The 15803-nt window shown below is 35.8% G+C and overlaps 4 protein-coding genes across 5 annotated transcripts in view; 2 read left to right on the top strand and 2 right to left on the bottom strand.

Moving 5' to 3' along the window:
- Positions 1 to 6227, bottom strand: part of LOC119833672 (exportin-5) — a 13075-nt gene extending 6848 nt beyond the window's left edge. The window contains exons 1-15 of one of the 2 annotated variants that reach the window (XM_038357795.1): positions 6132 to 6227; positions 5849 to 5916; positions 5543 to 5697; positions 5191 to 5350; positions 4864 to 5082; positions 4364 to 4534; positions 3975 to 4139; positions 3745 to 3873; positions 3064 to 3306; positions 2663 to 2793; positions 2415 to 2556; positions 1784 to 1967; positions 1456 to 1619; positions 978 to 1145; positions 118 to 633 (exon numbers count right to left, since the gene is read on the bottom strand). In XM_038357795.1, the coding sequence (XP_038213723.1) occupies positions 118 to 633; positions 978 to 1145; positions 1456 to 1619; positions 1784 to 1967; positions 2415 to 2556; positions 2663 to 2793; positions 3064 to 3306; positions 3745 to 3873; positions 3975 to 4139; positions 4364 to 4534; positions 4864 to 5082; positions 5191 to 5350; positions 5543 to 5682 (2532 nt within the window). In that variant the 5' untranslated portion in view covers positions 5683 to 5697; positions 5849 to 5916; positions 6132 to 6227. The other variant, XM_038357796.1, reaches the window with a different exon arrangement.
- Positions 6228 to 6536: 309 nt separating this feature from the next.
- Positions 6537 to 9889, top strand: LOC119833674 (POC1 centriolar protein homolog A). Its single transcript, XM_038357798.1, has 6 exons — positions 6537 to 6870; positions 6964 to 7185; positions 7574 to 7899; positions 8365 to 8449; positions 8540 to 8659; positions 9109 to 9889. Exons 1-6 carry the CDS (start codon positions 6733 to 6735, stop codon positions 9781 to 9783), a joined length of 1566 nt encoding a protein of 521 aa, XP_038213726.1. The 5' UTR covers positions 6537 to 6732; the 3' UTR covers positions 9784 to 9889.
- On the bottom strand, positions 9818 to 10672 carry LOC119833673 (copper transport protein ATOX1). Its single transcript, XM_038357797.1, has 2 exons — positions 10422 to 10672; positions 9818 to 10329 (listed from the first exon to the last, which is right to left on the bottom strand). The coding sequence occupies exons 1-2, from the start codon at positions 10428 to 10430 to the stop codon at positions 10120 to 10122; spliced, it is 219 nt and encodes a 72-aa protein (XP_038213725.1). The 5' UTR covers positions 10431 to 10672; the 3' UTR covers positions 9818 to 10119.
- A 1073-nt stretch (positions 10673 to 11745) lies between these two features.
- On the top strand, positions 11746 to 15776 carry LOC119833613 (tudor domain-containing protein 3). Its single transcript, XM_038357703.1, has 7 exons — positions 11746 to 12144; positions 12227 to 12311; positions 12386 to 12776; positions 12861 to 13036; positions 13117 to 14346; positions 15285 to 15399; positions 15711 to 15776. Exons 1-7 carry the CDS (start codon positions 12095 to 12097, stop codon positions 15761 to 15763), a joined length of 2100 nt encoding a protein of 699 aa, XP_038213631.1. The 5' UTR covers positions 11746 to 12094; the 3' UTR covers positions 15764 to 15776.
- Positions 15777 to 15803: the final 27 nt, after the last annotated feature.

Below are 15803 nucleotides of genomic sequence, written 5' to 3'. Positions count from 1 at the left end.
TTTTTTTTTTTTGTAAAAATATTTACTTTTTTTCTTAGCCTGATCCAGCAATTGCAAGCAGAAGAGTGTAAAATCTAGTTTTTTTTTAATTGTGAAAATACGTATTTAAAAACTAACATTATCATGCAATGTGTGCAGGAAGTTTTGCATTCTATCCTGTGGGGTTGTAGCCTGCGGCACCGAGAGCGGCGCCAGCGGGGTGTCGTCGCGCATGCCCAGCAGGTTCCTGCGCTCGGCCGGCGGCGGCTGCAGCGCGCGCGCGTGCGCGGGGTGGCGCAGCGCCGCGGCGTGCGGCGCGTGCAGCTCGTGCAACGCGCGGCCCAGCGCCAGCGCGTGCGGGAACAGCGGCAGCACGTGTGCGGCGGCCGGGTTGCGCCACACCGGGTTGCCGGCCGGCGTGAGCCCGGCTCCGAACCCGCCGCGGGCCGCCTTGTCCGGGTCGGCCGGGACGCACGTGCGCTTGACGACGCCGAGCGCGAGGGACAGCGCGTGCAGCAGCGTGCGGCGCGCCCGGCCGCGCTCCTCGTCCGCGTCCGTGGGCGGCGCGTCCAGCCCGATGAGCCGGGCTAGCGCTTCCGCACTGGTGAGGTGCGCCGACAGCGCCGCCCAGCGCGCGCTGCAATCGCCCAACACCTACAAACCGAGGTTAGTGTTGTGATTTTCTGTGTGCCCTCATTCTAATTTGGTCTAATTCTAACAGCTTATAGGAGGTTTGTCGTTATAGATGAAAATGAACCGAATGTGATGCAAAGCGTAAAACTCAGGAACGGCACTATCAATTAAGCTTAACTTTTTTAAACAATTTTCTTAAGAAACAAGACATGTTCCTAAGGAAAGAAAAAACGTACCACAAGCGAGGCGATACGCTAGTTTATTGATAAAAATAGTTATATATTTAATAGAACAATAATTATAACAATAAAAACGCAACAGAGTGGAGTATCTATTAAACCGTGTGTGTGTGTGTGTGTGTGTACCTGCGCGACGAGTGCGCTCTGGCGCTCGTAGCAGCAGAGGTGGTTGGAGACGAGCAGCAGCGCCTCCTGCAGCGTGACGCTCTCCACGGCGCTGAGGTCGGGCCGCGCCAGCGCCGCGCGGCACATCTCGTGCAGCCGCGGGAACACCGGCAGCAGCAGCAGCGGGTACTGCGCCCACGATAAACGTGTCTTTATTAAGCTGCTTATTTTAAACGTAATTTTCCTATTACTATGTCATTTACAGTAATTATATTTCAGTGAATTATTCAAGTGAGTGTTTTTGATTTTAATTTAATTTACGTGTTGTGCTAACCGTGTGAATTTGTTTTGTCCAATTCCAATTCACTCACTAACTAGTGTTAAATATGTGTTGTTGTCCATGTGTCTAGACTTTTAATTAATCCATATTATATCAATAAAAAGTAAACAGTAATCAGTCACAGTAAATCAGCGACTTTATTCAACAATGCTGGGTCACCTTAGAGCCGAGCTTAACGAGCAGGCCGGCGGCGTGCCGGCGCACGTTCTTGACTGCGCGCGCGCCGCGGCCCTCGGGCGGCGCGCCCTCGTACACCAGCGCCGCGAAGATCTTGTCCAGCACGCGCGGCAGTAGCTCTGCGCCCGCACAACCCACGCTTGGCCCTGCATACAGCAATTATATTAAAAATACACACTCTTTCTCTCTGTCTTCTCATCTCAGCTCTCTCACTAACTGAGCGATGCCAATTGTTATAGAAATTTTAACTGAAAAATGTTATGTAAACTGGAGAAGCAGGCACGAGTGGGAGGCAGGGAGGTTGACTTACCGGCGAGCTGGCTGTACGCGCAGCTGAGGAATACGAAGAGCGCGGATATGAAGGAGAGCAGCAGCGAGAGCAGCAGCGGCGCGCGCGGCTCGCACGCCACGCAGCGCTGCAGCAGCCGCAGCCCCTCCGCCACGTTGGGCCGCGGATCCGCTTGCAGCAGCCGGGACAGTACCACGTCCAGTACCTATATGCAAGGAATTTAGGCTCATTTAATTTAATGGACTGGATGAAATATAAAACAACTGGTATTTTGACTGCTAATTATTAGTAAATATATGCTATGTGAGCAAATAATGGGAATATGATTGCCGACTTTCCTAATAGCTGCATGACCTTAATCTACACTAATATTATAAAGCTGAAGAGTTTGTTTGTTTGTTTGAACGCGCTAATCTCAGGAACTACTGGTCCGCTACTAAATTCTTTCAGTTTTAGATAGCCCATTTATTAAGGAATATATGCACCATGGGCGAACTGCTAGTCATCTATATTGTAAATGTTTAATTATATTTTATTAGATACTAGAACAATTTGTGCTACTACTTCTCAATAGGAAATAAGAATGTTTGTAATTTTAAAATTCTTACACTTGCATGTTTTGAAAAGTCTCTATTTTAGTACATAAATATACCTGTGCAAGTGCTTCCCACTCTACATGTAATGGGTGCGTGACGTCCATGGTCGGAGGAGCTGAATCCAATTTGTCCAGCGCCGTTTGGGTCCACTGTTCTACATACGACCAAGTCACTAATGGTGCTGCTACCATACAGTACCTATGTATAAAAAAAATAACTTCAATATACTTCTCTAACATAAAAACGTGTCGTAAAATAAACATCAAATTATAAGACCAACAGTCTTTAACTTGAAGATGCTCACCTAAAGCTCTCTAAAATTTCAGTTCGACAACGACTGAAGAAAATGGCGAATTCTTGTTCACTGTCGTAATCCATACAAGCATATGACACTGCGTCGTTAGAACCACTTACACGCGATGATGGATATGTTACCTGGGAAATTTTGTTAAGTCTTACATCAGATTTAAATACAAACATTATTTATTAACTTAGATTATGAATTGGTCAATTTGATACTAATCTTTGTTGAATTACATAAAACTTTCTTTATTTTTAAAGCCCATTTTAAAAATCACCCACAAAATATATTTATCCATTCAGTGCTAATAAAACCTACAGAATAAATAAAAAAAAAACAAAAATGCGCATAAAAATACAACACCCTATATACAGCTAAACAGAACATCTCGTACACAAGAATACCTTGAGAACTTTGGGCGCAGCGGCGTGCAGCCAGCGCGGCAGCACCTGCAGCACGTGCGGCAGGCGCGAGATCTGCTCGTGCTTGAGGAACGCCAGCCACAGCGAGTTGGCCGTGTGCGCGAGCGTCAGCGACGCGTGCGACGTCAGCAGCAGCGCGCTCTCCAGCAGCACGGGCAGCCAGCGCTCGGGGCTGCTCGCGAAGTTCCACAGCGACGTCAGCTGCTGGGCCAGCCCCGCCAGCACCTGTTGGAGACGCGAGCTCATGTCTTTATATTTAAAGAGAATGAGTAAGCGAGTATGTGTGGATCGCCTCGCGGTATCCATCGCATCCACTGCCCTGAGGCACCTACAAAGGGCTGTGAAGATGTTTTCTAGATTTTATTTATTTTATTGTGACAATTATCATGACAACTTCTACTTTAGTACAAAAAAAAATTAAATGTGTACTTTTTCAAAATCTTTAATAGATAGATATAACTTGCTTTAATGCCAACCAATATGTGTATACTTAGTTAAAGGTAAATTAGATTTGCAAAAACTATATATATATATATATATATATATATATATATATATATATATATATATAGAGTCTTTCTTGTTTCTCTAGTTTAATATTTATTTGAAAAAAAGTATATACATAACTTCTTAAAAAAAATTGAAAAAAAATAAGATAGGTACCTGTGAAAGTTTTTTCAAAAACAGGTAGTGGTTTTCATCCATTGCAGAAATACTTGAGACAGCAGCACGATGGATGCATGAGATTGCGTCTTCACTGAATAATATCATAAGTGGTTTGCGTTCTTTTGTCTGAAAAACATTCATTATTATATTAAGTAAAATAATTTGTCCATTTATAACAAATAGAGTTTATAAATTAATTTTATATCTTAGGTTTTAAGGTGACTTACAGAGCCTTTCCTATTAACAATTTGTAGCAAGCATTCAGCAGCTGGCAATTGAAACACATCATCTTGCAACAAAATGCAGAGTATTTGTAGTAGACGACCATTATTGGTCACTACATGATTTGTAGAAACCCATTCCACAAATCCTGTCAAGGTTAGCAGGACCACCTAAAAGTTTTGAAATATAAACCAATCATTACAATTCCAATTTCAAATTTATTTATCGGAACTACATTTTATGATAATGAAATATATCATTATTCAATTAATCTATATAGTACTTAAAGTAATTGCATTGACAACTTGTCTTCATATTGTACCTTCAAATGTCTGATTGTATGTAAATTTTGTTTAAAATTACACTTACAAAAAATCATGGATCAAAGTGATACCTGTACAACTCGACCATTGCTTGCCGCAGCATTATAATCCCCAGCAGCTGTTTTCTCTCTAAATTCCTGCACATGTAACTCTATGAGACGCATAAAAAAGGCAAATATCTCTGCCATATTACTAGTGAGTGCTTGGTAGATGTCTTTCCGCCGTTGATGCTGCTCCAATGTCTATAATGCACAGAAAATAAACAATTTAAAAATTATGTTTTATAAGTTACTCAAACCATAACTTTTTTCTTTTTCTATCTATACCAGCTGCTTGCCCTGGTTTCACTTGTGGTACTTATATAGCCTATGTCACATGTGTAATTTCAGCTTTCTAATAGTGAAAGAATTTTGGAAATCGGTCCAGCTATTCACGCATGATGGTGTGACCAAGGGAAATAGGTATATAGATTGATGAACAAAAAAGATAATAGCAATAAGTACTTATTAAGTATGAATCACAGCAAGCTTACATAATCATATTTAGATACATTTTATATACATAAACTCACTTGTAAAGTAGCTACATCTTCAACAAGTCTAAGAAACACATGAAGCACAATTTGAGTGTGCAAATGTCCCCTAGAACAGGCATCACTAAGCTCAGCCAACAATGTAGGCCACTGCTGAGGCCACTCTCGCTTAATCATTTCAACAATCACACGAGCCAAGGCATCATTCAAGTGCCCAGTCTCCCATCCCCCCATGTATAACAATTTCATGGCATTTTCCTAAGAATGAAGGAGAACATAATTAAATTAAATATTGATACATTAAATTCTCATGTTAAATTAAATAGTCATCATCACCAATAAACAGTAATAACGAATTATAAAAACCTTAATAAACAGCTTCTCAGCTTGAGTTATTTGTGTCCATCTATATTTAACTGTGTGTTCCATAAGCTGCAGACCAAAATGCTTAACTACAGGAGAGTAGTGAGCTGTACTCGCCAACAGCAACCCAGCTTGTGCACACCATGGAGAATTTTCTTTAAAACTGGAAATTTATAATAAATGCATAACATTTATATTAGTTCTACTATGAGTTAACTCCAGTTATTAAAGAATAATCTAAGCTAATTACTATGTGAAGTTTCAATTTATTCAATTTTATAGCTATTTTGCAAAGAAAGCAAATGCCTATACCAGTCCTATAAGATTATATATTCTAACTAATTTCCAATCATACCTTTCACAAGCATTATAAGCCTGATTTCTTGCTTCGTGTGCAATAGTAGGGTTAAGAGTCAGCTCCACAGCACGGCTCAGTTCATCAGCTATGAGGGCTACCTCCCCGGCCACATCGGTTCCATTTGCTCCCATGTTCATTGTAGCTTATCTTTGCTGTACATTAATTAAAACCTATGTTCTCGATAGTAATTAAGAATTTTAGAAAAATTCATAAAACAGCTGTTAAATACATGATGACATACGAATGTAATTTATTATTTTGGTCACTCATGAATAATTTGTTTGAAAGTAATAAAAGTCTTACCTACAGTGTTCAATGAAATCAAACCCATAGAATAATATTTCACTTCATATTTTTTTTTTATTTCGAAACTGTAAAAAAATTTGCACATATTTTAGAATACAGAACAAAATAAAAGAACATTCAATGGCATGCACCGGGTATTGTTTGAGAAGGAAATAAATAGATTATTTATATTTTATAGTAAAACTAAATCAAATGCGCTTATGTTTTATACATACTTTCAATAAAATTACGTTATTACGCCAAAAAGAGAAATATATTTTCATCAAAACATTGAAATTACCTCGTGTTGAAAAGGATCAGAAAATATTTCCATAGACACTTTCAAATCAAATTCATTTTAAAGTGTTGCCTCATACAACCTCTAAAAGAAAAAACGACCTCTCAATGTCAGTGATCATGGTATCGTCTTTCGATGGCATCAGGCATGTAATTTTACATGAATAAAATTTAGAACAGAGAGAGAGAAATCAGTCAGGCACTAATTTAATTGATATTTATACCGAAAATAGGGAAACAATCTGTGTGATTTTATAAATATTGTTTAGGATGATTGTAGAAATTGTAAATTATAATTGTATTTATAATGTAATGTACCTATTTGTGTACCCATTTGAAAATGTTATTCGTTGTTCTTTTTGTCATTTGCCATTAATTCAACAGAAAAAAGAACATTCTGTCTATGGTTTTTGTTTTGAATTCAAACTGGTGAAGTGACTAATGTTTTAAATTTGCAAACGATACAATTTTCATTGTTTTCTATTGCTTTTCTTAGATTTACAAAGCAAGTTTGTTGTATCCAACGAATTGTCATTTTTATCGGAAATTGATATTATTATTGGAGAGTGATTGAAATCTTGTGCAATATACATTTTTATTTTATTATGGAATGTGATACATTCACTTGCCTGGATCCGTGTTTAGAAAAACATTTAAAGGGTCATCGTAATAGTATCACAGCATTATTTTATAGCCCTAATGAACAAAAAATAGCAAGTAGCTCTTTAGACAACAGTGTTCTAGTAAGTGAAAGTAATATATATATATATATATATATATATATATATTTAGTACAATTATTTCCGAAATATTTGAGAAATTTATATTTTTCTTAGCTTTGGGATCTGTCTGGTAAAAGTGGCAGAAGTTATCGTTTCCTAGGACATGATGAAGCGGTTATGGATGTAACATTTTCTCCAACTGGGAAGTATATGGCGTCAGCATCTCGTGATAAAACCGTAAGATTGTGGGTGCCTACAGTAACTGGGAGCACGGGAATGTTTAAGGCACATTCACAAACTGTTCGCTCAGTTCAATTTAGTCCTGATGGTAGTAAGGTAGATTATACTTAAATATATATTTTTTACCTTATAATCTTAAATCATCATCAGAAATGTTTTCATTTTTATTCCATAAGCACTCAACTTGAGCTGGTGGTTCTCCTGATAGTAAATAATCACCTACCCATAAACATTCAAATAGGCTTTTAAAGGGAAAGGGGTTAGGAAAGGATTGACTACCTGAATTTAGGTGTGGACTGGGAAGGGTGATAAAAGGAAATAGATCTCTGGCTCCCCCACTCACAGTACGAAACTGTAGCATGCTCCTATTTAATACCAGTTTCCTGTTGGGGGTGTGCTACTTCCCCAGTGCATTAAAATAAATGAAATTAAATATATTTCAATAAAATTTCACATTTTATTTTTGTTTCTCTTTTTCCTGTAGATATTGACAGCTTCAGATGATAAAATAATAAAACTCTGGTCAAGTGACAAGTACAAATTCTTAGCATCACTAGTTGGTCATACAAATTGGGTGAGGAGAGCTATTATGTCTCAAGATGGGTCAATCATTGCTTCATGTTCAGATGATAAGTCCACAAAACTTTGGAATTCTGAGACTGGTGAATGTATTCATACGTATAAGGACCAGAAAGGTCATGGGATTTATCTAGCATGGCATCCTTCTAGTTGCTATGTCGCAGTTGGCACTACACAAGGCAATATTAAACTTTATGATGTAAGAACACATACTTTAGTGCAGTATTATAGGTATGTATCAGTCTGAATAATTATAATGAAAGAATAATTATTAGGGATTGGCCAAATATGGTTAAAACTCCAAGCTAGCAAATCTTAAATGATTATTAGGTACCTCATTAACAAATAAATAATCATTTATTATTATGTGTATGAAAGCTTGTTTTATTTAACAGATATGATAGATTTCTGTTTCTATTATTGCCAACCAAAAAAGAGCAGACATTTTATTTAGGTTTTTCTTGTACCATATAAACCAAATTTGGTTAAATTATTAAAAGGTTTGGTTAAACCAAATGTAAAACAGAGTATGGCCCATCTCTAACAGTTATCGGATATTGTTTATAATTTGTGATTTCTTTCTAAGAAATGTTTTATTTCTATATTCTATTCTAATGAAATAAACTTTCCGTATGTTTCTGTATGATTTTTAAAACAATACTCAATTGATTTTTGTTTATTCTTGTTTTATTACAGCATTCACAGTGGTTCAGTTAATCAACTTTCTTTTCATCCTAGTGGCAGTTATATTTTAACTGCAAGCAAAGATGGAACAATGAAGGTAAACACAACATAATAAAAGAAAAATATAAATTACATACCAACTATCTAACATAAAATACCATGTCTTATTTTTATATTTTGCTTTCAGATATTAGATCTCTTAGAGGGTCATCCACTATTTACTTTAAGTGGACATACAGGTTCAGTAAATGCTGTAAATTTTTCACCAAGTGGCAATGGTTTTGCATCAGCAGGAGAGGATAAGCTAGTAAATATATTGATTAATATACTATGTATAAATATTCAGAAGTAATTTCGAGATAACAATAATTACAATGTTTTTAGGTATTTCTTTGGAAGACCAACTTTACGCAAGTGGCCAATGATATTAAAGAAAATTTGGAACATAATCCTATTCTCATTCCAAAGTTACAAAATTCAAAAACGTCCTCCATTTCCAAAGGGAAAAGTCAGGTTATCAGTAAAAGATAACTAATATAGACTAAAGATATGTAATGTAGCGTTAAATCAAGTGATATGTAGTTTTGTAAGTAGGTTTTTCGAAAATTTAATTTATTATTATAATTCAGGCATGTACACTCAGCTCAGTGCAAACAAAGTACAACCTAGCATTCAAAAAACTTGAGTTTCAAGACAGTTGTGATCTAATTAGAAAGTCCATATAATAACTATTCTTAATTAATATATGTAAAGCAGGGAGCGAAGATATGGTATCAATGCTATCACAGCAATAAGTACCCTGTTACTACTTTTTCACATTTGGATGATTTTAATGACACTTTGGAAACAGTGGTTAGTGATTTACATGGACCTAATGCTCATAGTACTTTAGTAGATTCAATTCCTAGTCAAGCTGAATTTTTGAATTCTCAAGATAATACTGGAAGACAGGATACAGGATCGCAAATAAGGCAATCAATTGATTGTTCAAACAATGTAGGACATAGCAGCCACATTCCACGTTTACCACCTACAAGAACCACTTATACAATTCCATCAATCATAAATAAGTCAACTAATCTAATTAATGAAAATAGCATTTATGGTATGATTAAACTAGGCGACAATGATGTTTGCTATACTAGTGGTACCATAGAGTGGGTGGGAAGGAAGAGAAGCTTTCCAATTAACAGTGGTTTTAAAGTGGTTAATGAACAAAATGTGAACAATACTGAGCCATTATTGAAAAAAGTCAAGAGACTTAACAGAACATACACTTGTGGGATAGATGAGTTCAAAGAATGTGACTGTGGAGACGTGCTACCAACAGTAAATGCAATTGTGGATCATTTAAATGCACTTCATGAAGCAGTGGATCTTGTTGATTTAAGATTAAACACTATTGAGGGTGCTATTGAAAAAAGTGGATAGATAGAATTGAACAAACAAATAAAAATATATATTTGAACAAAATGTATATTATTTATTTAGGAAATACTGTAGACACTGTGGTTATTCATAATGACATATTTTAGTCTTTGAGACATCAACTATCTAAAAAATTCCATTTACACTTAAAATATATAAATGTTTAACAAAAAAATATTTATATGACATGTTTAAAACTCATTGAAATCAAATCTTCTGAAATATGATTAGCTACACAATATTTACAAAGAATAATATTATAATAATAATAGATTGACACATTTTAGCATCACATTGTTTACCTGCCTTAGTTTTTTATATAAATATTCTAATCTAAGATTACTGTTTACCAACATATTGTGTCTTCTTTCCAGTTTTCTTTATAACTTCAAGAAGTTGGTCTGCTGTAAGTGTAGAAGTAACCAATACTTTCTGTTCAGCTAAACTTATTGATATGTCCTCAACTCCCTGTCCTTTTAATCTGTTAAGAACTCTTTCAACAGCCCCAGAGCAACCTTCGCAAGTCATTTCAACGTTGAAAATATGAACCTTAAAATTATTATTTTTTTTTATATATCTATGAATATAAATATCATTTATTTAGCACCAACTTTCATTTATTCTATTAAATATTTTCTTACCGATGACATGACGACTTGTTGAAATAGCAAAAGCTATGGTATTTTCATAAATTTTTATACAAGTTGTACCTATTCGTCTTGCTTGGTTTCAATCATCAATTGCTTTATCAAATTTAAAAATATCAAGCATAGATTTTTGATCCTCTTATCAGTTATCACATCAAAATCGTAATTTAAAAGGGAATTGAACTTTATCGCAGGATTAAACACGTTGGCAAAAAATAAACAACAATATCAGTTCAGACTTCAGAATTTAGATTACTACCACAGATTAAAAAACTAGTTACTTGTTACTACACAGAATAAGTAATGTCAGGCCGTAAAATCAAAAATAAGACTTGGCTTAAAGGTCTCGCAACCAAACCATTAAATCTTAAAAAAAAATCAAGCCTTAAAATTATATGATAATATCTATAGATTTTGCACTTTGCATTGTATCAAAAATTTCGAAGCCACAAAAAGATGAAATGGTACCATATAACTTTAGACACACCATTCATTCATATGTCTAATATAAACTTGGCTTAAGTTACTCCCGTCCAAATCTTTCCAGCCATCTTAGAGTTTAGCCCGGACCAACAGACATAAAAAATTGTAAAAAAAGCATTTATGTATATACCGTATATATTCATAGACATTACAATTTTATTTATATGTATAGAGATCAAGTTTACGTCCTGCTGTAGTGGGAATAAATATTTGGATTATAACTATAATATTATTTCATAAATATAAAAATACGTGTAGCAATCGGAGACTGCTGCAGTAAAACTATTGCATAGCATTTTTTATCAACTTATGATGATGCACGGCTTTCAACGCTGCACTGCAATCGGTCGGGGTGGAGGGTATTATATATTTTATTTTCGTTTCGGAATTACTAACCAACTGTCTGTTTGTCTGTCACAAGCGTTATAAACCCTCTTTCATTATAAGCGCTAAAATATGTTTTAATAATTGACAGTATTTTATTCCTCCTTCGGGTATTTACGTCCATTACATTTTTGGTGCATTTATACATTCGTATTCACTATTCGCCTCGTGAATCGACGATACGTTCAACGAAAGACTTGCATACAGGTGTAGACGGAAAACACTGTTGCATATACGTCTTTTATTTTGAAAGGAATTCTTTGATTAGGAAAGGATTGACGAGGGGAATAAAGGAAAGGACTGGGAAGGGTAAGGAAAAGCGGCTGGTAACGTGTTTTCCTTGCTGTTCTCGCGATTGTGCAAATGCCCCCATACGTGGTTCTACTTGTGACCACAGATTAACTACATACGTACTCCATAACTTGTGACATTTTTTTGCATACCTACTATGCACACAATACCGGCTAATATATTTATTTCATACCAGTGATCGAAACTTTAACTTATGTCGCAAGTTTGAGTGAAAATTGTAATTGTTTGTTTAAATTAGACATAATGGAAAATTAACGATCGACGACGATCTAGATTTTTTGTCCTAAATTTGTTTACATGTTTTAGGAAACATCTTTATTTATCTGTACTCAGGTTAAGTTTGACAAATTGGTTAAATTGAGATCGACATCTGGATCTGGAATCATTAGGTACTAGGTAGAATGTGGATACTGGTTAGTGAAATACATTCTCTGGCTTATTTGCTGCCACTTTTTCAGTAATATCCTAATATTAAGCATTAAATTTAAATGCAAAATCTCAGTATGTCGCTCAAAGAAAGTCTTAAAGAGCTGGGCTGGTGAGTGGATTCTATAAATTAATGATACAACAACTGTTCTTCACAATTTTTACACGTACTAACAAATTCATAATTCTTATAGGCACTTGAGTGATGATGGTGTGGATACTCTTAGCGAAAACGGAAAAATACAGGATGTACAGCTTCTAACTAAGAAAGCATTAGATGTGAGTGTTTTAAGATTAATATTAAATCAAAAGAGCTGGAACATAAGCTTAATTATTTATGTTTTCATTTGCAGCACGATTTGAGGGAAATAGGCGAGGCAGCCTTTCCTGAAGATTTTCTAAAAGATCCATCTAAATTAGAGAGCCCTGTTGTAATTCAGATTCAGAAAGTCAGGAATGTATCTGCTCCTAAAGCTAATGAGGAATCAACATCTGCTCCTCGCATGTTGAAGTTGATATTGCATGATGGCAAATCAACATGTGCAGCATTAGAAATAAACCCTATTCCTAATTTAACAATAAATACCCCACCAGGCACTAAAATACTGCTGAAATGTGAAGGTTTAGAAATATATCATAATGTAATCTGGTTATCGCCCAATGTGGTCACAGTTCTAGGAGGAAAGGTAACTCATATGATTGAAAAGTGGGAATTGAATAGAAGCCTTGCAAAACATACTAGAGGTAAACATTGTAAATGTTTATATTTGAGGTTGACATTGCAATGGTTTATATGTTTTTATTTTAATTAATCAATTTTATAAATAGGCGGCGTTGATGCTGGTCCTCCGCCGTGGATTCCTTTTGGTCAACGGTTAGAAGCTAACCCATTAGAAAAACAATTCAAGAGCCTACAAGAAGCAGCTAAGCAAGACAACCCGGAGTTTGAGGCTCAAAGGAAAGGTGCTATAGCAGAAGCACAAAGGTTATCTGGTGTAAAGAAGGTAATGTTGATCCTAATTTATAGTTTAGATATTTTTCTACTCATTAAGCTTATTATTTTTATAAATTTTTATTGTTTAAGGTTTTCGGAGGTGGAACAAAACCTTTACTAGATGCAAATGTACAGAAGATTGTTGATGCTGGATTTACTGAAGAACAGGCTGAGAATGCCTTAAAATACACAAAAAATAATGTAGATCGTGCATTAAGAATATTGCAAAAGCGAGACAATTCGGAAAATCGTAATAAAGAAAAACAAAAGGAATCTGAACCACCAAAACGAAAAGGCCGTAATAAAGATAAAGATAATAACAATGATGATGATGTAATACCAGTGAAACCTTCTGGAAAGGTATCCCTCTTCGACTTTTTGGAGGATAAACTTCCGAATGTTCCAGACAGACAACGTGATAGAAATAACCGCAGTGAAAGCAGTGCTCCGTTTGAGGAAAGTCGAGAAAGAAATTATGGAAGTAGAGACCGAAATAATTCCCGTCAGAATCCTCGGAACCAAGGCAACAGGCATGATGGCCCCCGGCATCGATCAGACAACAGAGGTCATTATAATGACAATCATCCACCACACAGAGAAGAACGGAAATATCAAACCCAAGTAGAGACTCCACCTAGATTCCAAAAAAAATTTGAGGAAATGAATAAACAACACTCAAATAACCAGTATGCATATAAAAATTCATACAACAACCAACCCCATAATCAATACAATAATAGGAGGAACGATAGAAATTATAATAATGATAATAAAATGCAACAACAGAACCAGCAACCTTATCATAACAATAACACCCAAGCAATAGACAATTTAGTAGAAGCAACAGCTAATATGAATCTTATGTCAAATCAGCAGCGTCCCAATGAAGAAACACCTTCCCCACACAATTACCAAATTCATGAGCAATCATACCCTAAACAGTCTTATCATCACAACCAGAATGTGCAAGATACACAACAGTTTAGGCGAAATAATGATGTGCCAAAATATCAGGATCAGTCATATCAACGTCGGCAGCAACCCAATGGTTACGTTGATCAACCTCCTCAGAATGCTATGTATCCAAATGTAAATTATATGGCAAATATTCAAGGAGGTTACAATGGTCGACAGTATGGTTATGGTGGAAGGCCACAAGAATATAATACACTTCGGACGGGTGGCCCATTTTTACCAGGTTCGTTGCTCGGGTTTCAAAATGCAGCAGTTAATGAACAAGCCCGTGCAATGTTAGGTGTAGCTGATATTAATTGGAAAGTAGGCGATCGGTGCTTGGCACTATACTGGGAAGATAATAATGTAAGTATTTTATCTCTTTATGGCAAGCTATTTTCAATATTATATCTAATGTAATATTTTCAATATTGTATCTAATATAATATAGAAATTAAAGTAAGTGCAAATTAATGGATTATTCGCACAATTTAATTTCAATGTCCTAACCATAGATAGCCTATGCTATTTATTTTGTGCTCATTCTTTAGACCAGATAGGTAACCATAGATCACATGGTCATACAAATCTCTTTTAGATGCGTTTCAATAAAAATATTGTAATTTCCCGTTGTGTCGTTAACTCTGTGGCTAGTAATGAGTGCTGACTATACCCATTTACTAGCCAATATTAAATTTTGAGAAATAAAATAAAAATTAAACAATATAGTACTGACGATAGTAATATGGAATTAAAAGCTCCTTATTCTGGCTCTGCCCAGGTTAATTCGACATTAAAAATAAATGAAACATAACTAATATTACTGAGGAATAATGAAGCTTTGTACTGCTAATAGAAATTTTGAAATAAATTCAGTAGTTTTTGAAGTTATTTTCCATATTTATCAGTACTAATCTTTATGATATTAGTGAAGGTTTTAAGTGATTGTTAATTACGATGACTAATTGAAATTTAAAAGGCAACCATAATATTTTATTTTATAGAAAGGTAAAGATTACTTCTGCTATGAAAGATGCATTTAAAATTCTGTTTAATTGAACATACTTTTGCATATTCAGTGTGTAATATAACGTTTCGAGGATGTGTGTGAGGGAAATGCTATCTATCCTTGGTTACTAATAGATGTCACTTATCCTTGATTATGAAATGCAAGCTACTGATAGATTTAATTAAAATCTATATTTACCGTATATAGGTTTTCGTTACTCTGATACGATATTCAAAACGACCGTAAGACAGATTTGGTATAGAATTGGTGTTGTATTATTTCTTTCTTTTTGCAGTTTTATGAAGCTGAGATAACTGGTATATCAGCTAATACTGTAGTAGTCAAATTTTGTGCATATGGTAATCACGAAGAAGTTCTCAAGTCCAACTGCTTGCCTTATCCAAATCAAGGTGAGTCCTTTTAAAGACCTAAATAAAGCCTTGCTTATGAAAAGCGCGAATTCCATTGAACACGTGTTCTTCATGATATTTGTCCAAATGTACCTAGCGCTAGATTAAGCGTAGGTTCAAAACTGCACGATCGGAGTTGGCGCTGTAAATGTGATGATTCATAGTGTTTTAAAGGTGTGGTAAAAATTATGTTCTCATGTTAGAAGGTGTTGACATTCATACAAATTTTGCAGCAACGTTTTCGATCAGGTGTTGCTTAACAAATATTGACCATGTATACCCTTACAATAATGACAAATTTATATCACCAGCGACGTCCGGCGGATACGCGTCGCGCGGCGTGTTCCCCGCGCGGCGGCCCTAGTGGCGCGGGGCGGCGCCGCGGGCCCGCGCCCCCGCCGCCC

This window comes from Zerene cesonia, chromosome 17 (assembly GCF_012273895.1).
Source record: "Zerene cesonia ecotype Mississippi chromosome 17, Zerene_cesonia_1.1, whole genome shotgun sequence".
In the NCBI taxonomy this organism is placed as follows: domain Eukaryota; kingdom Metazoa; phylum Arthropoda; class Insecta; order Lepidoptera; family Pieridae; genus Zerene; species Zerene cesonia.
The sequence above is the reverse complement of the archived record's forward strand: the minus strand, read 5'-3'. Positions and strand labels throughout refer to the sequence as shown.

Bases quoted from the DNA above. Each gene is read 5' to 3' on its own strand.
- LOC119833613 (XM_038357703.1), top strand. From the start codon at position 12,095: ATGCAAAATCTCAGTATGTCGCTCAAAGAAAGTCTTAAAGAGCTGGGC. The intron at 12,312-12,385 runs GTGAGTGTTTTA...TTTCATTTGCAG, and splicing joins TAACTAAGAAAGCATTAGAT to CACGATTTGAGGGAAATAGG. The intron at 14,347-15,284 runs GTAAGTATTTTA...TTCTTTTTGCAG, and splicing joins TATACTGGGAAGATAATAAT to TTTTATGAAGCTGAGATAAC.
- LOC119833674 (XM_038357798.1), top strand. From the start codon at position 6,733: ATGGAATGTGATACATTCACTTGCCTGGATCCGTGTTTAGAAAAACAT. The intron at 7,900-8,364 runs GTATGTATCAGT...GTTTTATTACAG, and splicing joins ACTTTAGTGCAGTATTATAG to CATTCACAGTGGTTCAGTTA. The intron at 8,450-8,539 runs GTAAACACAACA...TTTTGCTTTCAG, and splicing joins GCAAAGATGGAACAATGAAG to ATATTAGATCTCTTAGAGGG.